This window comes from Ceratina calcarata, unplaced genomic scaffold (genome assembly GCF_001652005.2).
Source record: "Ceratina calcarata isolate Rehan_Ccalc_2016 unplaced genomic scaffold, ASM165200v1 scaffold93, whole genome shotgun sequence".
Taxonomy (NCBI): domain Eukaryota; kingdom Metazoa; phylum Arthropoda; class Insecta; order Hymenoptera; family Apidae; genus Ceratina; species Ceratina calcarata.
Window position 1 is genome coordinate 128,423 of NW_017180684.1, and position 25,681 is coordinate 154,103.

At 42.6% G+C, this 25,681-nt stretch overlaps 1 protein-coding gene across 1 annotated transcript in view; it reads left to right on the forward strand.

Annotated features, from left to right (window-relative positions):
- LOC108631695 (uncharacterized) overlaps positions 1-25,641 on the forward strand; it is a gene marked incomplete at its 5' end in the record, with an annotated part of 145,436 nt that extends 119,795 nt beyond the window's left edge. The window contains 10 exons of the mRNA XM_026819082.1: positions 4,160-4,438; positions 9,511-9,625; positions 16,788-17,053; positions 17,304-17,615; positions 18,253-19,777; positions 20,536-20,639; positions 20,860-21,240; positions 21,400-21,483; positions 22,201-22,367; positions 23,779-25,641. Of these exons, the coding sequence (XP_026674883.1) occupies positions 4,160-4,438; positions 9,511-9,625; positions 16,788-17,053; positions 17,304-17,615; positions 18,253-19,777; positions 20,536-20,639; positions 20,860-21,240; positions 21,400-21,483; positions 22,201-22,367; positions 23,779-24,130 (3,585 nt within the window). The remainder of the gene's footprint in view (positions 1-4,159; positions 4,439-9,510; positions 9,626-16,787; positions 17,054-17,303; positions 17,616-18,252; positions 19,778-20,535; positions 20,640-20,859; positions 21,241-21,399; positions 21,484-22,200; positions 22,368-23,778) is intronic.
- Between the last annotated feature and the right edge of the window lie 40 nt (positions 25,642-25,681).

Genomic DNA, 25,681 nt, shown 5'->3' on the forward strand with positions numbered 1-25,681 from the left:
CTTCCGAGAGAGACCAATATGATGCTAAAGTTACTTTTAATCTTGAAATCAATACCATAGGTTTTTCTCTATGCGTCTTCATGCTATACGTAAACGGAATAGCACGCTGGTAGATCGTCACCGAAAAACGTAGGGGCGGTGGAGGGATTCAATTACAAAGCCGTCGGGGCTTCCTTCTTTTTCGTCGTCAACGTGGCTGGGCTCGTTAAAGATTAACGTTCTCCGCACGGCACGGCATCGCGTTCACGGTTTCAAGGGCCGGAACAGGGCCGGCTAATGTAACAAAGGAAATCCGGGCGACGAGGGACGAAACCTAGTTACGCGGCGATCTCTCTTTCCCTCTTGAAATGGTCTCCCCTGCAATTCGACCACGAAAGTTGATTCTCAAAAAATTCCAGTTCTGTTCTTGTTTCTATCAGAGTCGATCTCGAACTGAGTTATTTAGAAAAAAATCGATTTATTGAAATGTAGAGGAAGGTAAGATTTTGCGAGGACGGGAGAGTTTCTGAACTATCAGCATTTAGTAAGTGGTACACGGTTAGGGCGCAGGGTATTAGGAGGAATGGGCGGCCAGTAGAAGTTGGGCTATTGTTCTAATTTAATCATACATGCCAGAAACAGCGAAGATAGTGGTGCAATCCTGTAGCGACCCTAGCGAGCAATTCACTATCTCCGACACACACTGGGATCCTTATTCCCTCCGAAGATCCGTACACTTCGCTATAGTTTCTCCGTGCAACACGTTTTGATTCTCGAGAAATTCCAGTTATCTAGCGAAGTACAGAGGCACAGGCATACGAATGAAAAACGTTGTGTGCAAGAAAAATCGTCAAGATCTCTGCGTTCGTTTGGCGCATTTCTCATTTCCTTTTTTTCCCATTATTTTTGCATTCCAGTACATTAAACTTCCGACCGTCCCTCGGCGATATTTCTATTGCGATATAATATCGAAAATATCACCGAGAAGAGTGGAGATTCGCGGCGGGTATTAGAACATTAAATCACAGGCATAAAGCTCGAAGATTTAAAGTAGGTATTAGGAACGCGGGATTCGTGGCCAACTACGAAATTCAAATTAGGTATTAGAAATGTTAAATTGTTGAACTTAGAGAGGAAAATTTAAACCGGGTATTAGGGGTAGAATCCGAGAAACGAGTTCCGATTTCCTTCGAAGCATTTCCACTGAAAATAGTTGTTGCGATTTTACGTTCTCTTTTTTATGGTCTTTTGAAAGAAGATTATTGATCTCAAGAGACTCGGAGTGTCTCCGATGATCAAAGGGAGCGAAAAAGGTTAAAAAAATAGTAAATGGAGAGCCAAGGATCGATACTTGATGTTTTAACACAGAGAGACTTCTTGAACGATGAGGAAAAAGACTGTGAAGGATGACATTATACGATCGGAACAACTTGAGCCAGGGACACACGATAAGCAGTATTAAGGGGAATAGGCACGTCATTAGTCAGACATCGAAGCGTAATAACACATACACATTTGTAACAATATTTTACCGAGTACGAAATACGAACAACTGTTTTTAAAGTTTAAAACCAGACGAAATTGACGTTCGGCCCTTTAAATTCATAACTGCAAACGTAATTAAAATTTCAGCTTCGGAGCTTGGCTTACCATTATAATTTTACGTCATTTTATTACGATAGAAAAAGTCGTCTCGCTATTCTTTAACGAAAGAAGTTTTAAATGAGCCGAATGTCGGAATTGACTTCAAAGGACCCGTGGAAGTCCGCCGCAGCAAGTAGCAAAGCAGAGTTCAAACGTTACGAAGTTTCAACTTCTAATTCGTGTAGAGTTCGTTAGTTTACCAAGTTCCGTCGTCCCCTTTATCAACCCGCTACTCACTTGTTCACTTTGACGTACCAATTTGTTGTAATCGCAACGGCAACAGTCACGTATAGACCAACTCTCCTAGTCCACGTACCTAGACATCGATACCCTTCAATTTCCGTTTAACTGCAAAAATTTTAATAAAAACCGTTAAATATTTCGTTCATACGCGTAGCAATATGAAATTTCAAAGCTAGATTGTACAGCTGTTTGAAACGTTTCATTTCTCTTAATACACTTCAAACACACCTTGCATGATGGAAATTCAAACAATGTATCGCCGCTTTGAATCGACGCGACGCGAAGCAGCGTGGCGCGACGCAAATATGCTTTGAAACGATGACGGTGCAAATGCGATGATTTATCGTGGCATCGGAACGATCATCATGGGATAGCGAACGCGATTCGATTTTGGGGTCGTCTCCGGTGGGACCGGGGAGTCTTTGATGTCCGATTTCATCGAATCACGCCCGCGGAATACGCTCGGCGAGGCGAGGCGAGCAAGCGATTGACGTGAATTTCGCGCGCGCGTTCCAAATTCGCAGCGTTATTTCGTATATACATATGTTTAAATAGACTCGTATGTACACGAAAAATTCTATGAAATTTTACCCCTTGACGAAATCTCGGAAAACTTGAAAATTTTTCTCAAAATTTCGAAAAATGCTTCGAACAAAAGTTGTAGGTACTGCTGTTATCTACAAGAAAGGTCTTGTACAATTTTTTTCAATCCCGAATACTTCAGGAGTAATCCTTCCACGTAAACTTCAGTTAATGAATCCCACGTCTTTTTCGGTCATTCAGACGGGATGTAGCGTAAAATTAACATGGCACGATGAAATTACGGAAAAATTAAGAGATTAATTCACTACGATTGGGAAAGATTTGCCTTTATTTAATCAAAGTGATTGAACGAGTATTTCAATTATTACTGTTTATCAGATTTCGGAACTTAAGACAAAATTTTGTAACTTCTGCTCAAAAAGAGTCATCCAGTGAACAAGGTATTCTATCCTACAAATCGAGTGTCATTCAGTTGTTCACAAATTTCAATCGTATTTTAATTAAAATATTTATGACGGACGTCGGATCAGGCATAGGCTTATATCACTTGAAGGGCTGAACGATATTCCTGCTTCCATTCTAAAAAAATGTAACATCATGACTCATATTGGTTTTATAATAATCCATAGAAGAGTCACGTTATTAGCATACAATTGTTTTCCCCTTTTGAAAAAGAGAAATTGGTTTACGTTCGTCGCTCGTGAACAGAAGGCAATGGGGATGGTGAACGCGCACTTTTATTAGAATTTTGATTGCATTGCGCGATAAATTCTCATCGGTCGAAACTCGAATACCGTTTCTCTGTTAGAACGGTGTCATCACGAAGAATTTCAATTTTCTTGCTACGAGAGCGGTGGAAGCATGCAAGTGTGGGATTACTCGTTGCGTTCGCGTCAAAACATGTCGAAACGAAACAGAGGTATTCGGATTTAACTGCGAACACTGAATGGCGAATTTCATCTGTGCGATCATTCTTATCTTTTCATTCTCCTTGTACTACCCCTTAATCTTAAATCTTCCATGATCATCACCAAATCACCAAAAAATCTTAAATGAGATACAGGAGATTTATGTAAAGTACTTTATATTTTTCAATTCAAACTTGAATTGAAACGTGAATCTAAATTATTTTGAAAAGGACAGTAAATAGCAGTAAATATAAATTTATTAACAATGATAAACCATAAATTTCTATACATGTTTTATGCAAGAGCGTACACCTGTCCTTTCAAACGTGAACCTCATCGACACGGAGCACTGAATTATCACGAGCGAGTACCTACGTAAGAATTCATTGAAACGGTACAAAAAAGAGGGTACCCTACGGTATCAGTCATGGTTTGTTCGAGTGACGACGCTCGATCGGGAAAATTGGAATTGAATATTTAATTTCATGGTAATCGCGTCTTCGAGGGCACTCGATGCTGTAAAGCCGGGGAGTAAAAGGTTCTTGAATCGCACAAGATGTTTCCATTAATTGTCTGAAAGCAGGTGTGAAAAGAATGCTTTATCCTCCCTTTTGTTTCATCTTCTTTTTTTAACCGAACTGCTTTGCTTCGTATAATTGAGTACGTTCTTTCATCTTTCAAGAATCTTGTCAGTCACTTCTATATAGACGAGATCGACAGCGATATCGTTCGTAATTTAACTTATTGTATTAATCAGAAAATCTATTAGAAATAAATGACTGAAACCTCGGTCTTGATTATTTTTCCAGCAACAACAACAGCAGGCCCAGCAGCAGGCCCAGCAGCAGCAGCAGCAGCAGCAACAACAACAGCAGCAACAGCAGCAGCAACAACAACAGCAGCAGCAGCAGCAGCAACAACCGCAGGCTAACTCGCCGAGTGGCGGAAACGTTGGTAAAAGCAGTCCGTCACCGGGAAATTCGGCGTCCCCTACCGTGACGCCGTCCAACAAGTCGCAGACAGAACCGAAACCGGTCGAGTGCAATTTGTGCCATCGGAAATTCAAAAATATACCCGCGCTCAATGGCCACATGAGACTGCACGGTGGTTACTTCAAAAAGGTAAGCTTATTTCGTTCTCCAGATCGTTCATGCTTGCCTTTTTGTATCACGAGGTTGTCCCATCAATAATGCGGGGATTCCGGTAAATTGAGAATGAAATATGAGAATATGTAATGTACTAATATTGTATGATGTCATGTGACTTTTTCCCATTTAAGTTTCTTTATTATTACATCTTATCAAGTATAAAATAATGCGAAAACTAAATTGTTCTGAGAGACACGTAAGAGACGCTGGAATCTAAAGCAGGAAAAATGTTATGTTGTAATTGTATATCCTCGGGTTCGATTTCCTAAGAACTATTCTGTAGAATTTGTTGTAAAATTTCACTGAGGCACTTTGAACGCGACGAAAAAATTCTGTTATCGGAGATCCCCGCCTCTCAATCTCGCCTCTCTATCCAGATCAAGGTAGAGAACTCCGTCCGAGCGAATTCCTTTCAGCGTTTCCCTATAAACGACACGCCGCCGCCGCGCCGCGCTGTTCGTTAAGACATTTTTAATCAGTGCTAAAAGAAGGAAGGGGAGAGAGGCGACAGGCTAAATCAGAAAAGTTGGTGGAAAAAGGCGGGGGAGAATCGCTGATCTTTCTATTCCGACGACTGCGACGGCCCAGCCTTCTTCCTTGACCTTATTAAGAGCTCCTCTGTTCAAACTCTACGCTCACGGAGAGCCAAGAGAAACAGAGAAAAGATATGAACTCGAACAGATCCACCCTGAAGATTCCGTCCCTGATTTCTTTCCGCTCTTTTTTTTTACGCCGCGACGATTATCGCGCGCTGATATCCGCTGCGAGGATGTGAAAAGTTTCAAGTAGCAGATGTTAAACTCTTTTATTACATTAGTGAAATATTGTTTTCATTGCTTCGACTTTAATCACATGCAATTGCGATTTATGCTTTTCCAAATTCAATACATTTGTGGGTCATAATTTGAAATTCTTGTTACAAAAATTGGTATTTTCTCGATGATAAATCTTATATTAAATTATTTACAGAAATATTATAGTGTTAGATCAGATGTCAGAACTAATACCGTCTTCTATACCAAACAAATGTATTAAATTTGCAGTTCTTCTTTACTCGAGATCCTTCGGATTTCACCAGCAATTTCTCAGTTTTCCCTTTCCGTTCCCGAACCTCTTTGCATTCGAGGAACATCAAACGGGACCGGGAGAAAGAAAACAAAGGTTAGAAACCATTCGACGGGACAATGAGTGAAACGAGTGAACGAGAGAGAGAGAACGCGGGGGTGAATGGGTGGGGTATAAGGCGACGATCGAATCCAAATGAACCTATTAACAAGCTCTTTGCTTCCACGGCGTGGCGGCCAGAGGGAAGATTGGGTGGCGGCACCACCGAGTCGAAGAAGCCCGCGCAAACATTGTCTCGAGCTTTCTCCATTATGTAGATTGAATCTGAACCGGTTACCGGCTGGCTGCGGGTCTTCACCACTTTTCAATTCGTCACTCCTTCTCGCTGGCTGGGCCTATCGATTCACAGGGTGTTTCCACGATTCGAAACGGTGCATAGATTCACGAGCACCCGCGATTGATTTAACATCGTCATATTTCCTCCTGCATGCATTCGATGTTCTTTGCATGAATTCATTCAAATTGACGAGATATCAAAAATTAAATAGGCATGACAAGATTTCAAGCATCTCTTGATATTTATTCAAAAATTTTCTATCCGTGATTTAATGAATCACGATTGACTCAGAGATCTGAAACATCATTCCCGTATTACGGGTCACCCTGTACGGGAGGGCGAGTTTGATCCACGCTTATCCGGCGTATCTAGTTTCACGTGCAGCCTTCCGTTCATGCGACCGCGTCCACCGGATCCATTCATTTTGATCTGTGTGTACATACATTCATATTCATGCCCGTGACTGGGCCTTTATGCTCGTCGCGACCCTGTTCACGATCAGGCATTAGAGAGAGGTGCACGACGCGTGGCGTGTCGTGCACCCCGTCACTGTTCAGGGACACCCGGTGAACGTTCACGGTTCGCGAACTGAGAACAGAGGCGTGAGTGCATTTAGATATTTGTAGCGTACTACGCGTACTCGTGAATGCTCGGCGTTCGCGCGTCGTTAATGGGTTTCCGGGGATGGATATACTCCTGGATCGTTCGTCCATCCGGTATATTTTTTTTTTTGCCATTGCCTTGTGAGCAAAATAGGAATTGGCTGAAAAGATTTAAGAGGCTTCATATTCGTGACGCGACACATTCATCGAGCGTTCGTGATTTTTATTTTTATTTCGCTAGACGCTTTTTTGTACAGTTGCATGAATCGATCCTCTAGTAAAACGAACGATACGACGGACGATACCGTGCACAGTTATTAAGCAGTTTCGATGGTCTGTAATCCAAGCGGATCCGGATTTTGTTCTCAGTTCGATGGATAGGCAACCGAACAACACCTTCGCTGAGAAATCGCCAGTTTTTCGAAATACCTCCAATACGACGCGTGGAAATTTTCAGCTGACTGCGATTTAAAGAATTATCAGAATAGGTGCATGCCAAATGGGATTAAGGGATTCGTAGGAATTTCTAACTAATATGAAAAAAATCCGGAGTGATTACTCTGGTAGTTAAATATTTTCACGTGAGTTGCGTAAATTCCGTAGCCCTGTGTTTCAATTTTATCCGAATAGTCACATGAATAGAATTCGGATGGTGTTGAAACGTGAAATACAAGTTACAAATGGTTTCCCGGAATTTTGCATAATATTCATTAGTCCATACCTACGTTTGCTGCTTTTAATTTAATTCCACTGTGACTCATTGTTAGTTACGGAAAAATAAAAGTTTTAAATAGAAATACGAGGTGAAATGTTGTTGAAAATTTGAATTGATTATTCTCATTCCGGAATTATATCCTCTAGGAAACATTCTAGTATTCATGTCGTCAATGCGGGATCGTTTCATTATTTAATTCAGCAATAATCCTGTATTATTCACGTCATAATAGAAGGTCGAACATAAAATAATCGTACCTACCAATGAAACAGAATATACACGTTATGCCACGATTTTAAATTACCATAAATCAAATAACGAATTCGGTTGAAATTATCGCAGAGTTCTAATCAATATTCCACAATCCCAAATAGACGTGTCGTGTTAAGTAATGTCATACTGTTATTTAAATGTTAATTAACAACTGCGATTACCCTTTCCATCGGAAAAGTGAAAGGATTCGCGAAATAAATTAAGAACAACTTCATAACAAGTACAGTTCATCTGAATCAATTCTTAAACGAATTCTTGTTAAAAAAAGGAAATAAGAAATTATTGAAGAAAGATTGGAACGCGCATATTTACACGCACACGAGAGAACTCTTCGCGTTCGAGGCTGGAATCGACGCGGATCGAATTGATGAATCGTAGCCGGGCGAACGTTCCGCAATCAATTCTGCGCATTAACAGCCGCCGATCAATATTTGAAGCGAGCGCGGCACACCACGTCAAAGGCAGGGTTCGATTTCGCGGCAGATGATATACATATAATACAGTCAACAGTAAAAATACGAATTTCGAAAAACAGGCCTATATAAGGGTCATTGCTTGAACAAGTAAATCGATATGAAGCATTATAATGATTTTATTAAAACGTACTTAGTACATAATGGGGATTGTTAAATGAACGTATACTTGCATCTTAACAAATCAAAGTATATTATCGTGAAATCTTATAATATCGATGATCAATAAACAATGACATCTCTTACTGATCCACCCCCGTGTATAAAATAGTCGTGGGCAAATACTGCCGAGGTATCGGATAGGAAATTGAGGAGTCCGATGACGATCAGTGATTACCGGCGACAATCCGGCCCACAGAGACTCTGTCTTGCTCCCACGCCATTAAGGTTTCATCAAGATGATGATACGCTGCATTGCCGCATATCACGGTGATGTATGGTTCCTCGAAAGGGACGAAGATCTATGCGCGTCCGCCATGGGCGCATGTACATATATGCTAATTGCCGCGGCTGCTACGTAGGACTGGCACAATTAACCCCTTCGTTTCATCGGGTCCGTTGATCTGCGAGCCGACGCGATCGAAGTATCCAGTCGCCGCGACGGGGGACGAGTTTCCGATTAACCGGTCGCGGCGTGATGTACGGGACGCGGGTTACGGCTCGCATGGGGAATATTCGACACGGGGGTTGGCTCCGAGACGCGTCTGCTCGGGTAAGATTTGTTGAGGAAAGGGGTGACGCCGGTGCGTCCGTGATTAATGACCTTTTGTTTGATTAAAGAGTCTTCCATCTCGTTAGTAGTACGTAAAGTAAAACGAATTAGGAATTAACAGTACAACTAGAGATCGTATAATAGCCTCCTACATCGTACTGATTTGGGAAAGCATTTGAAATATATATGTTGAAAGTATTCTCATCGGTAGAAAGAAATCCAGTCGTTTATATTCTTGATTCATTCGCGGTATAAATAATATGTGGAACAAAAAATCACTTACGTCCTCGCCATAATCTAGAAACTATAAAGACATAAAAACGTTCGTCGATAAAAAGAAAAGAGGCCAATGATACGGGCCACTATTCGCTCTGGTTACTACTTTTCCACCATTTTCCTACTCCGCCCGGATCGTTCTTCATCTGTCATCTTTATCTTCCACCCGCTCTCCTTGATAATCCTGCCTGAAACGCCTGATCTCTTCAATCTCATTCCACGAGGATCTCCCTCTCCTCCCACGGTCCCTTTTTCATGTTACTTTTCCGCTGGATTTCCTCCCTTTCTTCATCCGCTTCGCCCCCTCCGGCCGCGCTTAAGCACCTTCTAACATTCTAATCGATCCGTGCCGCGTAACGAGCGCCGGTAAAATTAGATCCTGTGCGATTCGCGGGCCGTACGGGTCAAACGAGATCACGTTACGCAACGAAGTATCATCCCCGATGACTATGGCGTTTAACGAGATTCCTGAGATAAGCTCAGACAGACGTCGCCTTATGTCATACTTAGAAATTCATAGTCAATGAATAACGACGTATATTTTAATAAATGTTCACGATTCGTCGTTATTTAATGTTCTGCTTTATTTCAGGATGCCGAAAACAAAAAAAACGAGAAGAAAGAGGTCGTCGGTCCGCCGTTACAAACCGCGTCCGTCAGTGTAAGGGCGCTCATCGAGGAAAAGATCATACAGAAAAGAACAACTGGTAAGTTATATAATTTAGTAGTTATACGCTATTGAAAAGTAGTACATTTACGAGTTCATTCATCAAATGCTTGATCATTAAAAAAGTATAATGTCGAACGAGAGTCGGAGCAAATTTCTGGCCAGCACGATTCATATTCCTATCATATGTGGAATATACATAGACGTGATGTTAAATAACGTGGAAATCCAAAGTGTCTGCGGAACACACGATGATTTATGTGCCCCGGAAACGCGTATCTCGATTCGACTCGCGTCTATCCTTATCATTGTCTGCCCCGTCTCACCCCCTTCCGCTCTCCACGGATACGTTTCGCGAACTCTGTAGTCATAAGGAGCAGACCGAGTTATATTAACTGTCGAGTTACATTAACTTTCCCTTAGACGCGTTCACGAGTCTGACGTGACATCTGGTTACATAGAACCCGTCGCGTCGTTCAACGTTGGCTCTATGTACACTCGCGGTACTTAAGACCGGAACTGCAGTAACTTGGATGCTCACGAAATTCCCTGGCAAACTATAATAAGGGAACGCAAACCGGAATTATACGTATAAGACGTGGAAAATAATCGGCCATCTCGGAGGGAATTGTGCGAGGGACCGAAGCAGTTGACTTTTTATCGCGTACTTGTAAATTTGCATAGTAGGAGAACAACGTATTGAATTTCGATCGTGGGAAGATGTTACACGAGTTAATCCACGATCCTTGGCACGTATCGGTGCGGTACGAAAGGGAACACGAGCCAGTACACTTTTTAACCACCCAATCAGCGTTTCGTTTTCGCGGGAGAAATATTAATCCGATCGGGGTCGTGGCCGGGACGACGCTGAGAGCACAAAATTCGCGAGCACGATCCCGATGATTCATGCGATCCACGACGTACATATCTCAATCCGAGCGTATCTCCACTCCACCCACAGGCTCCAGCCACCCTTTCCTCCTTGCCCTTCTCTCGTCGTATCTGTATTTCCTCTCTGTCTGTGCCCGTCCGTCCGTGGAAACGTGTACATTTGCCAGAAGCTCGACGCGTTATTCCGACTAGCAGCGGCGCGAGCGCAACGCGCGCGCCTCCTCCTCTCCTATATGGACTGCCGAAGAATTGTGATTTACGAAGCGAGCACGCCAGAATATTTCTCGCATTGTCCACGTTCGAGCGATAAATCAAACCGCGCCGCGATGGCCCCCGGGGGTGGCGCGAAAGGGTGCGCCCGCGCTTTTGTAACAAAGTGCGCGTCGTTAGCGATTTATGCGCTATTTCGCTTGCCAAGAGCGGGACTGCTGTACGATTCTTTCGCGGAACACTGGTTTCCGCCCCCTCCCCCAACCCCACTTCAATTAACGCCGCGACTGCAAGACGCGATATAACCCACTCGCGGTTCTTTGCAGGAATTCTTCAAATTTATTACTCCTCGTTTCTTTAACTCTTCTGTTGCTACCTACGCGAGTGAACAGCCGTTTGTTTCGTCAGCAATATAGATCTTCTCTACAAATTTTCTTTGCACGAACGAATGTGCTCGCCGTAATGACGTTTTCATAGACTTTGATTTTCGACGTTTATCTCAAGAAATTCTATGAGAAATTCTGTGACTGAAGCCCGTTTACTGTTCGGAATTAATATCGACGATTTTTGACGGTTCGGGCAAAATTTTCGAGCAATTGCTGACGTTCGCGTATAACTCGATGCTCGAGTGCATCGGTGCAATTCAACGAGAAGTACGGTAAGATTACGGCGCTCGGCCGGAGGACCGGTAAAATATCACCGTTATCTGCTGATCGTTGCGAAAGTTTGGCAAATGGCTAAAGAATATGTGCCATAAAGAATAGTTTAAGAGTTCTCCGTATGATACATACCTGATCGTAAAATCGGCCACCGCTTCCCGTGTACAATTGATTAAAATAAAATGTTTCGGTAAACTCTTCTCACATATTAATGAACACCGATGGCAGAATTTATGAAACAAATATATTTGTTTCATTAACTATGAAAATTTTAATTTCCTGCGTTAATACGTAACACGTATAAATGAAGAAAATTTCCAATGAAATTTAAATGAAACATCGGGATACCGGGGCCAGTTAATTGCTTCCAGTGATCAACAATTTTCACCGGATTTAATCAGTTCGTTTTAAATCGGTAATCTATAGAATAAAACTACGCGTCAGAAGCGCGTTGCGCAAAAATCGTGTTTGAATATAAAACGTGTTTAAAAACTAGACAGGACTTTGAAAGTCTGTAGTTTATTTGTGACAAAAGAAAATCGAATCTATCAGGCGAACATTTCCGCGCCTCAAACCTTGTCCCCGGCGTATGCCAGAAAAACCGCAACGATTTCCGCGCGGCAAAGTACGAAAACAACACCGAAGAGAGAGGAGGAACTCGTGTCCTCGCTCCGGACCAGGGAACAATCTGCTTTACCGCGATCAATGCCTGGCAATTTGCAAAAATCCCCGGCGGTTTCCGTCCGCGTGGATTTACGTCGTTACGGGGCCGGCGCGAACGCGTTGCCATCAAATGGATTTGCGGTTCGCATAAAGTTATGCGTGCGGAGTCGCCGGTTGAAAAATGCAACCCGCGTAACGTCCGCCGAGGCGCGGCGCATAAATTTTGTCAATTTTCTATGAAATATTGATTTACCGATCATGCATCTTCCATTTCTGATGGAAATGCGAATTTCCGAGCATTGGTCGAAACACTTTTAATTATTTAGAATCCATAGCTGTTTTCAATATCAGTCAACTCTTTCGTACGACGTTTGCCGTTATTTCAGCAAGGGTGAAAACTAATTGAAAATATACTTGCTTTGTTACATTACGCTTACGCGGAGAATATTGCATGGCCTCGCTTCCAGTTAGTTTTAAATTGTTTGAACGGTCCTCCAACGTGCTGGCTACAAACATATAGTTGAGGTTTGTTTGCGTACTCATTGTTCTTTCCGTTCCAATAAAGATAAACTAATAGATCTTCTCTACAAATTTTCTTTGCACGAACGAATGTGCTCGCCGTAATGACGTTTTCATAGACTTTGATTTTCGACGTTTATCTCAAGAAATTCTATGAGAAATTCTGTGACTGAAGCCCGTTTACTGTTCGGAATTAATATCGACGATTTTTGACGGTTCGGGCAAAATTTTCGAGCAATTGCTGACGTTCGCGTATAACTCGATGCTCGAGTGCATCGGTGCAATTCAACGAGAAGTACGGTAAGATTACGGCGCTCGGCCGGAGGACCGGTAAAATATCACCGTTATCTGCTGATCGTTGCGAAAGTTTGGCAAATGGCTAAAGAATATGTGCCATAAAGAATAGTTTAAGAGTTCTCCGTATGATACATACCTGATCGTAAAATCGGCCACCGCTTCCCGTGTACAATTGATTAAAATAAAATGTTTCGGTAAACTCTTCTCACATATTAATGAACACCGATGGCAGAATTTATGAAACAAATATATTTGTTTCATTAACTATGAAAATTTTAATTTCCTGCGTTAATACGTAACACGTATAAATGAAGAAAATTTCCAATGAAATTTAAATGAAACATCGGGATACCGGGGCCAGTTAATTGCTTCCAGTGATCAACAATTTTCACCGGATTTAATCAGTTCGTTTTAAATCGGTAATCTATAGAATAAAACTACGCGTCAGAAGCGCGTTGCGCAAAAATCGTGTTTGAATATAAAACGTGTTTAAAAACTAGACAGGACTTTGAAAGTCTGTAGTTTATTTGTGACAAAAGAAAATCGAATCTATCAGGCGAACATTTCCGCGCCTCAAACCTTGTCCCCGGCGTATGCCAGAAAAACCGCAACGATTTCCGCGCGGCAAAGTACGAAAACAACACCGAAGAGAGAGGAGGAACTCGTGTCCTCGCTCCGGACCAGGGAACAATCTGCTTTACCGCGATCAATGCCTGGCAATTTGCAAAAATCCCCGGCGGTTTCCGTCCGCGTGGATTTACGTCGTTACGGGGCCGGCGCGAACGCGTTGCCATCAAATGGATTTGCGGTTCGCATAAAGTTATGCGTGCGGAGTCGCCGGTTGAAAAATGCAACCCGCGTAACGTCCGCCGAGGCGCGGCGCATAAATTTTGTCAATTTTCTATGAAATATTGATTTACCGATCATGCATCTTCCATTTCTGATGGAAATGCGAATTTCCGAGCATTGGTCGAAACACTTTTAATTATTTAGAATCCATAGCTGTTTTCAATATCAGTCAACTCTTTCGTACGACGTTTGCCGTTATTTCAGCAAGGGTGAAAACTAATTGAAAATATACTTGCTTTGTTACATTACGCTTACGCGGAGAATATTGCATGGCCTCGCTTCCAGTTAGTTTTAAATTGTTTGAACGGTCCTCCAACGTGCTGGCTACAAACATATAGTTGAGGTTTGTTTGCGTACTCATTGTTCTTTCCGTTCCAATAAAGATAAACTTTCGTCTCGTTTCGAAATGCACAATATTCCCTGTGGTAGTGTGCCTTTATGTTATTATTTTCTTTGATCATTGTTACAATCAATACCGAATCTACCGCTGGTAATTTAAAAATCAAATGACTCGCTCGCTCTTTAATTAGGCATCACCGTGTAAATAACTGTGTAAATTACTTTTTCGCGAGAGCAAAGCTCGCACAATGAATCGTTGTAATAAAATATCGTTTTACGATTCTGTATTAATAAAAAGTGAAATAAAAAAAGAGAATATTCAGCGGTACGTTGCCGGTATTACGCACGACAAATTTCATCAGGATCGATCGGCCGCCCTTTGCCCCGATTTCCATCTCCAACGTCCGAACAAAAGCGTTTACAACGATTTCAATTCAACCGGTGCTCGTAGACGGATATTAATTTCTTTCCGTTGATTTATTAACAGCCTGACAATGAACTATGAACTCTGAACCGTTGTAGTTATTATTAGATCCTTTCAGGTCCTTTTCCATTTTTTTTTCAATCGATCATTGTCTATTTTTCATACATCCTTTTATTCACATTCTCCATTTCATGTCGACGCATGACAATCAGTATTCAACATTTGGATTGAAATCTTATTTTCGAGAATTATAAATTCAGTTTAGTTTAGGGTCGCGAAACTTCGCTCGTCTATATTTTTTATTAACTTCTGAAGAGGACTGTACTTAGGCCAAGTTATGCATGGAATCGTCGGGAAAAAGTTTCGTTTCGCGATACGCGGCTGCACACTCGACGGGATCCCATTTCCTTCTCGCGGGATATGCTTCGCATTTATGTCTGTCGGGTTTCGTTCGCTGTCGTAAACGACGGTTCGCGCCTCGAGATGTATTTTTCAGCCAACCTGCCTGCCTGCCTATCTCTTCCTCGGAATGTATTCGCTGTCAATTTTGATCGGCGAGGAAATTGATGACAAGACTATGCTGTTCTAACGGAAATATTGTTTCCCGTTAATTTCACAGGTACCGCGGCTTGTCTGATCATATACTGACGTCCTCTACTAATATTCTCCCTGTTCAAGGAATACGCTTTGTCTCATCATTTTTCATCCCTTAACCTGACAAGTTCCGCACTGAATACATTCAGAACGATAGGTCTACATAATTACAAATATATATATTTGTAATTGTAGATGATATATTAAAGGATTGAATTGGCTAGTCTCGAAATTCTGTTGAATATAATCGTCATTAAAAATGCTTTCGCTCTTCTTACGCGCAAATGATAAATCGTTTGCCCAAGTAATTATGAAAATTCCGCATTGCGAGAGGGGTACGGTAATGAAATCGTTTTCCCGGTCGCGCGATCACGAAAGGACGTATTAAAGGGACGTACAAACGGACGGAGGGAATCGGTGCTCGTTTAAGATCACGGTCCTCATAATTTATTTCCATAAACTGAAGAATTCGCCCGCTTAATTGGCAATGCGATTAATTCATATTAACGTCGTAATAAGGGTGAATATGCATGACCGAGGTTCGTTTTGCCCTCGCGTTCCCATTTCTCTTGCTCGCGGTTCGTATCTGCTCCCTCTTCTCTTCAATTAGTCACGCGAAAAGCATTCAACGGGGAAGAAAAGAGAGCGTGCGCGAAGCATATCCGAGAAATTACTTCCCCGTCGTTATCTGTGCTGAATTGTACCCGCGTTCCTGCTCGTCTAACCGTACACTAGTACATTCTACTTACGAGCGATTTTATACGTGAATGACCGCATTGATGTATTAGAAACGTACTGCGATCGTTAAAAGATTTTTAACCGTGTACTGGCTGACCATTTCCTGACGCGTTCTACTGATTTTCTCAATGTTACGATCGTTTACTAGATTTTTAATAGTGCAAGCACAGAAATGCCTGTAACCTAAAAGTACGAAATTAATTTGTGGCAAGTTTAGATTGGGAAATTTTCGAATTCCTGAGATATTTCAGTTAACTAATAGAACACGTTCGTTGATTGATTCCGGGGGTGAACGAGGTTCACGTATCGAGAGGCATGCGCCGTGATTGCACGTTTTATCGACGAACGAAATTCACGCAAGTCGCACGCAGACAGACAGACACACGGAGCCGGTTCTACGGGAAATTAAACTGCGGAGATAAAGTAAACAGTCGAGTCTGCTCGAACTGAAATTTATCGAAATATTGTCTAACGATAGAAACGTAGAGAGAGGAGAAATTTAATGGATCCTCGAACCCCTGTCATATTAACTACGCAGGAGTGGGCAAAATTAATGTTTGTACTTGGATAGATATATTAATTCCAGCTGGTTCGACTACCCCCCTTTTTCGGTCATCCATTGCGCGTATCGATATCATGCGAAATACGCGAGGATTCGTTAGACTAATTTAAACTCACGATACATTGCAAATTGCTAAGAATACGATCGGTAATAATTATCTCTGAAAACGAAATATTTTTAATTCCATCGGAATTGAAGCTTCATTAAATCGTAACGATGTAAGAATATAGGAAACAATGAAGATAACGAAACATACCATTATTTGTATGATGCATAATGGTCGACCTTTTCAGAGTTTTAATTAATTTGCACTTCAAATCATGAATTAGAGCATCGGATTGAAAATGAAACAATTTAAAATACGGAATATGAAATAATTTATTCAAATATTTGAATTATTACACATACACGTATAATGTAAATGACTATTGAACAGACGCGTTATGATAAATTTTAGCAGCGGATACGGGCACGAGCCAGCAAGCTCGCACAAACGCAAATTACACAACAGCGGACAGCGCGTCGCAGATTTCTGGTAAGACCAGTTTCGCCGTGCCAGCACCGCCGCCGTTGGCCTCCGCGGAGAAGGTACGCAGGCTTTCCGATGGGGAACACTTCCGGCAGCCGAACATCACCGTTTCCGGACACGCTACCGTCCAGAAACAGCTACAGGAAGCGCAGACCCAAGCTCAGGCGCAAGCACTCGCCGATATGATTTTGAAGGTATTCTTTTAATTAAATTGGTAGATATTAAAACAAAAATAGACAGGATATTTAATATTTGTAGGTATTCTATTACTGGCTGACTTTAATGAATGAAACTTAAAACCTGAGTGCTCTTGTTTTTTTCACCGACAGGTTTCGATATTTTTACATCAATTTGTATTCAATTTCCACATTTTTCATTAGTACTAACATATCGTGAACTTTAAAAATAAACATTTTTACCAAAATGGGAAATTTGATTCTTCAGGGCACCACCAAAATGGCTGTAAAAAGAGCAACGTCCGATCCTGGTCAACGATTGCACCTGAGCTATCAGTCGTCGGTTCAGTCTTCGACTAATCAGTCTCAACAACAACAGCAGCAACAACAACAACAACAGCAACAGCAGCAGCATAATCAGCCTCAAGCTCAATCCACGGTTACAGACAACTTCTCTATGACAGGCTATTCCGAAGATGGTGGTTATTTCAGTCCCAGCCTTCAGGAAGAAGTCTTTCAACAAGTCACCGCGGTTCCTGACAGCGTTCTGCTTCATGCTACCCAGTTGGATTCCCTTCAAGTGAGTAGATATACGTCTCCGTTTTTTGCTCTCGTTTACATTAACGTATATTATTTTATCTATTTTGTCGATTTTTTCAATTAACATTTTATTTTAATAATTTTATTAAAATAAAAAATATCACATTCATTTCACACACATTTTAGAAAACAAATCGTTTGTTTCTTTAAGATTAATTTTGTATATACCATCTCTCCGCGATTTTTATTAGTTCTCTGATGATAACAACGTTGAAGCTAGAGGTGAAGGATAGAGAAAGGGTGTTTGTTGCTCGTGCCAAGACACAATATCCTAGATCCTTTGACGACTAATTACGTAGTCCTGTTCTTCGTTCCGTGCCAAGCGTCGAAAACGCTTTAGTTTCAATTACGCGACGAGGCGAGGGGAAGTGGTTCTCGCCCTGCACGCAGAATTTAATAAAGCGAATTATCTAAGTAGTTGGCACCGGGAACGACGCCGGTTTACGCCGTTTCAAAACCATCGGAACATCTCCCGTTCTCTATTTATTTCGACGTCTTCCTCTGTTTTCTGTTTCATCCTATCTCTGAATTTCTCGTGTACGCAGATATTCGTGTGACGAGTCATCTCTCGAGATTTACATCGTCAAAGAACATAAAAAATGGACGAAACCGATCAGTTTCAGACGGCGAGCCTGCTACAGGAGCAGTCCAATGAACAGCTACAAGACATCACCCTGGAAGACCGATACTCCTCGCAGCACACGGTGAACCCAGACCTACAAGCGTTGGTAAATTCTCCGCTGCCAGATTCGTTGGCCGAGTTCAGCACGTACGGCGCCCAATACACGGAAAGTCCGCACCCTTTGCCTACCCAGTCGCCCCTACCGTCTCCTTTGACCAGACACGACAGTCCAAGTTTCACATATCCAACGCCGCCGGCGAGCCAGGAGGGTCTCCTGACGGGCAGCTTCCCTTTGTTAAGTCCGCAAGAGGACCCCGAGAGCGTGAGGCAAGTCTCGTCGCCGTTGTCCGCGGCTTTCTATGCAACCACCATGTCCTCGGCCGCGGCGGTCGAGGCAGCACTGAGCGAAGTGCTGCCAGGCGAATCCGAGGCGGACGCGGACCTTTACGGATCCGGTTCGCCGAATCCTCACTCGCCACTGCCAAGCCCCCTGTCAGCGACCCCGGCACCCTCGCCGTTGTCATCGTTACCGCCGTCCTCAGTCTCGTCTCCGGGCCCGGTGTCGTTCACGAGCTCTAGCTTCCCCGTGTCGCCGCATCACGCGCTTCAAAACCAGATGATGCCCAACTCGGAGGACCCGTTATTGTCGTCCACCCCAAAGGATTTCACCACGGCCAGCCGCAGACGGTTCGAGCTACAGTCGTACAAATTCATCACCAGTCAGAACTTGATGGACTTCGGGCTGGGCAACGGCAGCTTGGCTGGCATCGTGGTGGGCAACAACGGCGATTTCAAACTGATACAAACAGCCGGGCTACAAAAGGCGAACGTTCTGGTGCAAACCGGTTCCCTGAGCCCGGCGCTCGCCTTCAAAAAGGAAATGCGGCTGGCGACGCCGAAGATGGAGTCCGTCGCCGTGAACCTCGGCCTCAACGTCCAGACTAATCACCATTACAACTCGGGACAGTTCAATCAACAGCAAGTGGTGAACCCGACGAAGTTTCTCATACAGACGAACGTCGCTAAGAACAACAATTTGAGACAGAAGATCAATTGTAATCTACCGATACCGGTGGAGCAGATCAAGGAAGAACTGCTGGACGAAGACGTGTTTCTCAATCCCAGTAATGTGCCGACCGGAAGCCCTGTCAGACAGTGCAGGAAGAGGCCTCGCATGGACGGAGGATTGTACACGAGCACGTCTCATTCGTATCCGTCGAGATTGAGGAAGGCTTGTGACAGACATTGGGACAGCAGTTACACGCCGCCGCCAATTTTGGATCCCTCGCGTCCTGGACCGGGCCTGTACGCCAGATTGCACCAGTACGAGAGGGACTCCGACTTCAGCTCGGACGACTCGCAAGGGAACGACGGACCCCCGCCCAGGATCAACATCGGGACGAGGTACCAAGCGACGATACCGCCGATGGGCAGTGACGGGCACAGAGGAAAGGGCGACCCTGAGGCTGATCATCTACTCTGGGATCCTGGTATAAATAACGTGCTGACAGACAATGAACGTAAGTACTGTTAATCTTTCGAAACACTTGCTTTCTTTCACGATTGAAATTCTGCAGCATTTAATTAATTATGAAATTCTTATTTGGTTATAATTGAGATAAATGAAACTTGAATTGAGAAGTCGCAAATAATCTATGAAGGTTGATGGTCATTTCTATCTTCGGCTTTGTATATATATATATGCACATTTGAAAACTGTATATAATAGAAGTTGCCAACCATGTATATAGATTTTGTAAATAAGTAGTCTGCGTATATTTCCCTACCCAGTTTTTAAATCCCATTTAGAATCCCTTGTCGCGAAATTGCAAAAATTATATTTATAAACGAGTCTCTGCTGTGTTCGATCGTAATTACATCGAGCAGACACTCTCAGAGTGTCATCACGGACAGTCGATTAAATCAATAATCGAGTACAAAAGATTATAAAAGCAGTGATTATTTTATAAAGGGGAACAATCGTAATTATTATCGTAATATTAAATTGAATCAAGCGGTACAATTTTACCTGATAATAACAGGAACGATTAACAGATTTTCAGTGTCCGATGTTTCGCTGCGTACATTTTTATTGATCGAATTACACGTCAAAAGAATAAGTAGATTACGTCACGCACAAAGGTAGATCGTTAATAAATCACGTTGGGGCAGAGAATATTGCGATCATCCTATATAGTAAAACGCGAATCGCATTTAATTTATTCTTTCCCAGTTGTAAACAGGCCGCGTATGAAACGAAAACGTTTTGTTTTTGCAGTGGAAATGTATCTGCAATTTGCATGCTGCGCCGCGGTACCAGGTGGAGGCAGGAACAAAGAGTACGCGCTTCATCTGCTGCACATGTGCAAAGGAAATATTCATGTACGATTCTTTCAATTCACTTCCTTCTACTCTTACTTATCACCTTAATATCATTCGTCGAAGAAATATTCACGAACTGTACATAAGACGAAATTGTTACACTCTATTTCTATTATCTTTCGTTTCAATTTGGGCTTGAAATTTCTCACGTTGCTTCGTTGATTTTTATCAAACGTGACGAAGTGAATCGTAGTAAAAATGATGAATCGTCGACTTTCAGGAAGCGATGCTGAAGCTCATGAGACCAACGCCCCCGCTTCCGGCGGAGCACCCGTTGCTCAGCTACGAGTGCCACGAGTCGGACCGGTGGACGTCGCAGGAAATGGACGCGTTTTATCAAGGCCTGTTGAAGTACAACAAGGACTTCGTCGCGATCTCGCGGGACGTCGGCGCCAAGTCCACGAAACAGTGCGTGCAATTCTACTACCTGTGGAAGAGGCTCTGTCCGGACGAGTACAAGAGGCTGCGCGTACGCCACGGTAAATCAAAGATCAAGACGGAAGTGAAGGATTCCAAGGACACTAAAGAACTCCGCGACGCCATCGCCTCCGTTACAGAAATGGATTTCAATGACGACAAATCCATTCTCCAACGCACACTGGTAAGCAAATTAATTGTATTGGAATTGTCACGGGACAAACGAATATTTCATCAAAAAATTTCTAGGGAGATGATTAATGTTTTCTCTCAACACTTGGCACTTTGATAAACTCGTTTATTTACTTATTTAAGTGATACAATAAAATTTTGTCTTCTTCAGTTAAAGACGCACGAGAGAGAAAACTCGGCCACCTTGACTACCAGCGACGGAGAATTGAGATTATTCGCATACGACTGTCCAGATGTGAGTACCAATGTTCATTTCGCTCTTTACTATGTATTCTATTTTTTACCTATGTACAAGCTTTAGTTACAAGAAAGAAAGACGAGTAATTCCAAACAATAACGAATACTGCGACATTGTTATACAGAGTCTAAATGAATAGTTGGTTAGCAGCTCATAACTTTAATGTCACTGCTTTGATTAGAATTATATAATGTACGTTTACATGTTTTTTAATTATTCAACGAGCATAGACCGATCGTTAAATGTTTAGAAAATTGTCACGACTCTCGATGCGTCTTTTATTCGATCTTTAACGAGTATGAATCGTTCGATTCTCGCTACTCTAATGTTGTACTCTGATCAGTATAATCATTGTTTCGATACAACGAATGATCGATTCGTGCTCGGTTATCCAGACTACGTGGAGCGCGTGAACACAGAGCCACGCGTAGACGATATAACAACGCGTGAACGTTTTCTAAGTGTCGCATGTGACTTGTTGTTGGACCTTACTGTCTCGTTCCTTACTCTTTACTCTCACGCTTTGTTCTCACAATCTATACAAAGCCGCGTTGTGCGTTGTTGCGTGAAACCACCAATTTTTACTTACTTACTTACTTACTTACTTACTTATCTCTATCTGTCCGTCGTCGTTCGTCGTCGTCGTCGTCGTCGTACGTCGTTGTTGTTTGTTTGTGTTGTTTATTTTGGCTTTGTGTTTCTTTGTGTTGTCAGAGCTTTAGCGGAAGTGTAACAGTAACGATGGCCGGGAGCACCCAAACCGCCCAAACCGGCAATACCGGCCACGCCACAGTCAACACCAACTCACAAACTCACACTAGTTCTGAGCAACAACTACCCGTGCCCACCCCACTTCACTACCCCTGCAAGATTTGCGGGAAGTAAGTCTCCAATCTAATCTCTAAAAAAATTTATGGTTCATTCCATTATCGAATGAAAATTATTATTCAAACGGCGCCACTGACACTGGCGCTGCTTAATTGTAAGAACGTGGCGGGTACCAGTGGCAAGTATCGGCACCGTCCTCACAGAAAACACCATTCTATTCTTTCGAGAGAGAGAGAGAGAGAGAGAGAGAGAGGTGGTGAAAGGACGAACAACTGAAACCGTTTATGCATCTATTTTATCAATTTGTAGTTACAGTTTACGTGCCGTATACTCGTCGAAGGGTTGACGGATCTCAGGAACGTATTCACGATCAATTTGCCAGTGTACAATTAATCTTTCACTACAGAGACTAATCTGTGTAGAAGTTCCTGATATTTGTCAAAGCTTCGTATTACAAACATACTTCACAAAACGACTCATTACGATGCTTCTATCCTATTTGCTGCTGCCCTATTAATGTCGCCTGCTAATAAATGTTGTACTATATTAACATAAGACAGTTACTATACTCCGTGGCAGCAAGTTGGATACGTTTAAGAAAATATACGATACGTGTCTCCTAAGATTCGATCACCTTCTGTATTCGTACCATCCATTTAACTTCGATGTCTTTCGAACGTTCACAACGATAATTTTAATGTACATAAGAAAATATAGCAATGATTAGATGGTAGCATATGACTTTATCACGTTACATACAATTTTTTCCATGCACGCATTCATTAGACGAGTAGCATCACAATTTAGTTGAACATATATGACATTTTTTGGATCTCTTAATTTCACCGCGTTTGAATTACGTTTGCATTGCGATCGATCAAATTTATCTCCTCTCGGTACTAGCTTTTCGATCTCATTCATTTGCAATTGAAACCGTTCGAGTGTATACGGTTACACGGCACACATCAAGGTGAATAATTCCGTCGATAAACATTTAGAACGCTTACATACATACATTACCATAAAATCGATAATTAATGTTGCAACGCATCATACGCATGATCTGTCATTAATTAGCTCGGTGTTTCATACGTCGTTGTCCTCACGTGTGTACGTAAATAGAGAAACGCATCAGACGAGATGCCGTCTACCGGAGTTACAGAAATAACCAGAAAATCACCAAGGAGAATTAAGAAGCCCTATCCTTTTAGTACGAGAATAGCCCCAATTTGTTTCATAGTGTGTATGCCATTTATTTTATCGACCCAAAGCATCGTGTTCACCTTCGTCAGCGATCTGATTCATCCGAGGACAGTTGTTGCAAGGAGTATAAATCGTAATATAGTATCGTAAAATATAATTTGGATTTTTATCAATTATTTTGCCGATACTTTTTGCAACGACTGGATATATCGAAAATGGGACACCTGTTAACGGAACGCGGCGCTTTTATTAATCTTGCAGAGTTTTCAACAAAGTGAAAAGCAGAAGCGCGCACATGAAATCGCACAGGCCGGTGCCCTCGCCCGATTCAACGGGACAGGAATCTAAGAGGCCTGCCGGGCAGCAAACGAAGATGCAGCAACAGTCGCATCACACCACGCAACAACAACAGCGTCAGCAGCAGCAGCAACAGCAGCAATCACAGCTGCCGCAGCAACAACAACAACAGCAGCAGCAGCAGCAACAGAGTGGGATACCGTCGCAGACGCAAGACTTCAATCAGCAGCAACTGCCTCCAAGCAACGGCGACACCGGCGCTCAAAATCAGCCGCATTTATGGCACAACCCAACGACGCGGCTCAGGCCACCATAGGACGATGCCCAGCCGGTTCAACTAAAGTTACCTTAACGAAGGCTGTAAACGGTACGGTAGGAAAGTATTTTACGGTCCCGCGAGATTACATAGCCAGGCACTACTAAACAAACAAAGGCGGCCGTGTCCGCTAAACGAAGCAGTGGCTCGTGTGTAATTCGTGAAGCCTCGCACATTCTCACATCGCGTGAAACGTTGACCGACGAGGTAGCAAAAAGTAGGACACTTCCACGGGATAGATAATATAGTTCCGAGCGAGAAAAATGAAAACAAGAATACCTCCTGCACGCGCTATGGACCTGAACGGCGAAAAACCCCGCGTGTTCTCTGCCAGGCCAGCCATGCCATAAGTTAAACTTACGCGAATATCGAACGTGTGAATTTCAGTACGGAGGAGACGGCCGCGAGGAGTCTCTAACGTCGTTGACTTAAAAACGCGACCGCGTCGCCTGAATTCTAGTTTTTAATCGAATCTAGACCGAACGACGAAACGAGGGTGGAGGCTCCTCGCGGGTCGTTCACTTCGCGGCCGTGGTCGAAGCTCTGTTCAACGAGGAGACAGGGTAACCGGGAGTCCCACGTGGTATGGACGAACGAGTCCAGCGAAACGGATTGCCGATGGAATAAAATCGAACGTGCAAACTTTCCGTCTTTATTACTATTAAATTATTTTTTGTCATTTGTTTTTCTCTGACGACGAGACGGGGACTGATCGTCGACGAACGAAAATGGCCTAGAGAGAGGCTCTCTAACGAGCATTGAACACGCCGAATAGCGCTTTAAGTATCAGTTGTTTTTTTCTTGTCGATTATCAACGGCTAAAAGTTTGCTGAACGAATTAGATAAGGGAATTCAGCCACGATTATAGCACAATGTAACGATTATTCGCGGCTCTCGATGTACCTAGACATGGCTATACGCACGTGAAAATGTTCCCAGAATTGTGCCACAAGACATTGAACTGTTACCTGTTGCCTCTTTGTCGTTTCTATTTTCAACGTTCTAGAGTAATTTCTCTGTCTCTCTCTCTCTCCTTTCTTTAGTTTCTTTTTTATTTATTACGGACGGGAACGGTCCGCGAATCGAAATCGTTATGACCCGCGTGGGAAACGTAATAAACGTTCCGTTCGAAATTTCGAGCTTTAACCCGAGTGATGAACGATCGGTTCAGTAAATAGAAAATTCATTAGAATTTAAATGTATAGCGAGAAGTCTTGGTTTCGAGATGTCTTCTTTTCGATCGATTCGCGAGCGGCTCCTGTGACCATAGAAATTAATGTACGACTTGTTGCACGTTCGCTCTAGTTCTACTTACTTTAAATGAATTATTAAGTATTTAACTGTCGATAAGTAAATGACGTTACTCGTCATTAAACTGTTCTTAGATTTGTTGGGATTCATCCCCCTGCCCGCGACCATTCGCCCCAACCCCTTCCGAGATGATTTTTCTCTTTTGTTGCCTCTGTTACTTAATATTAATAATATATTAACTATATTTGTCAGAATAAATTTTAATATATATTATATATACATATTATATTATACATATGT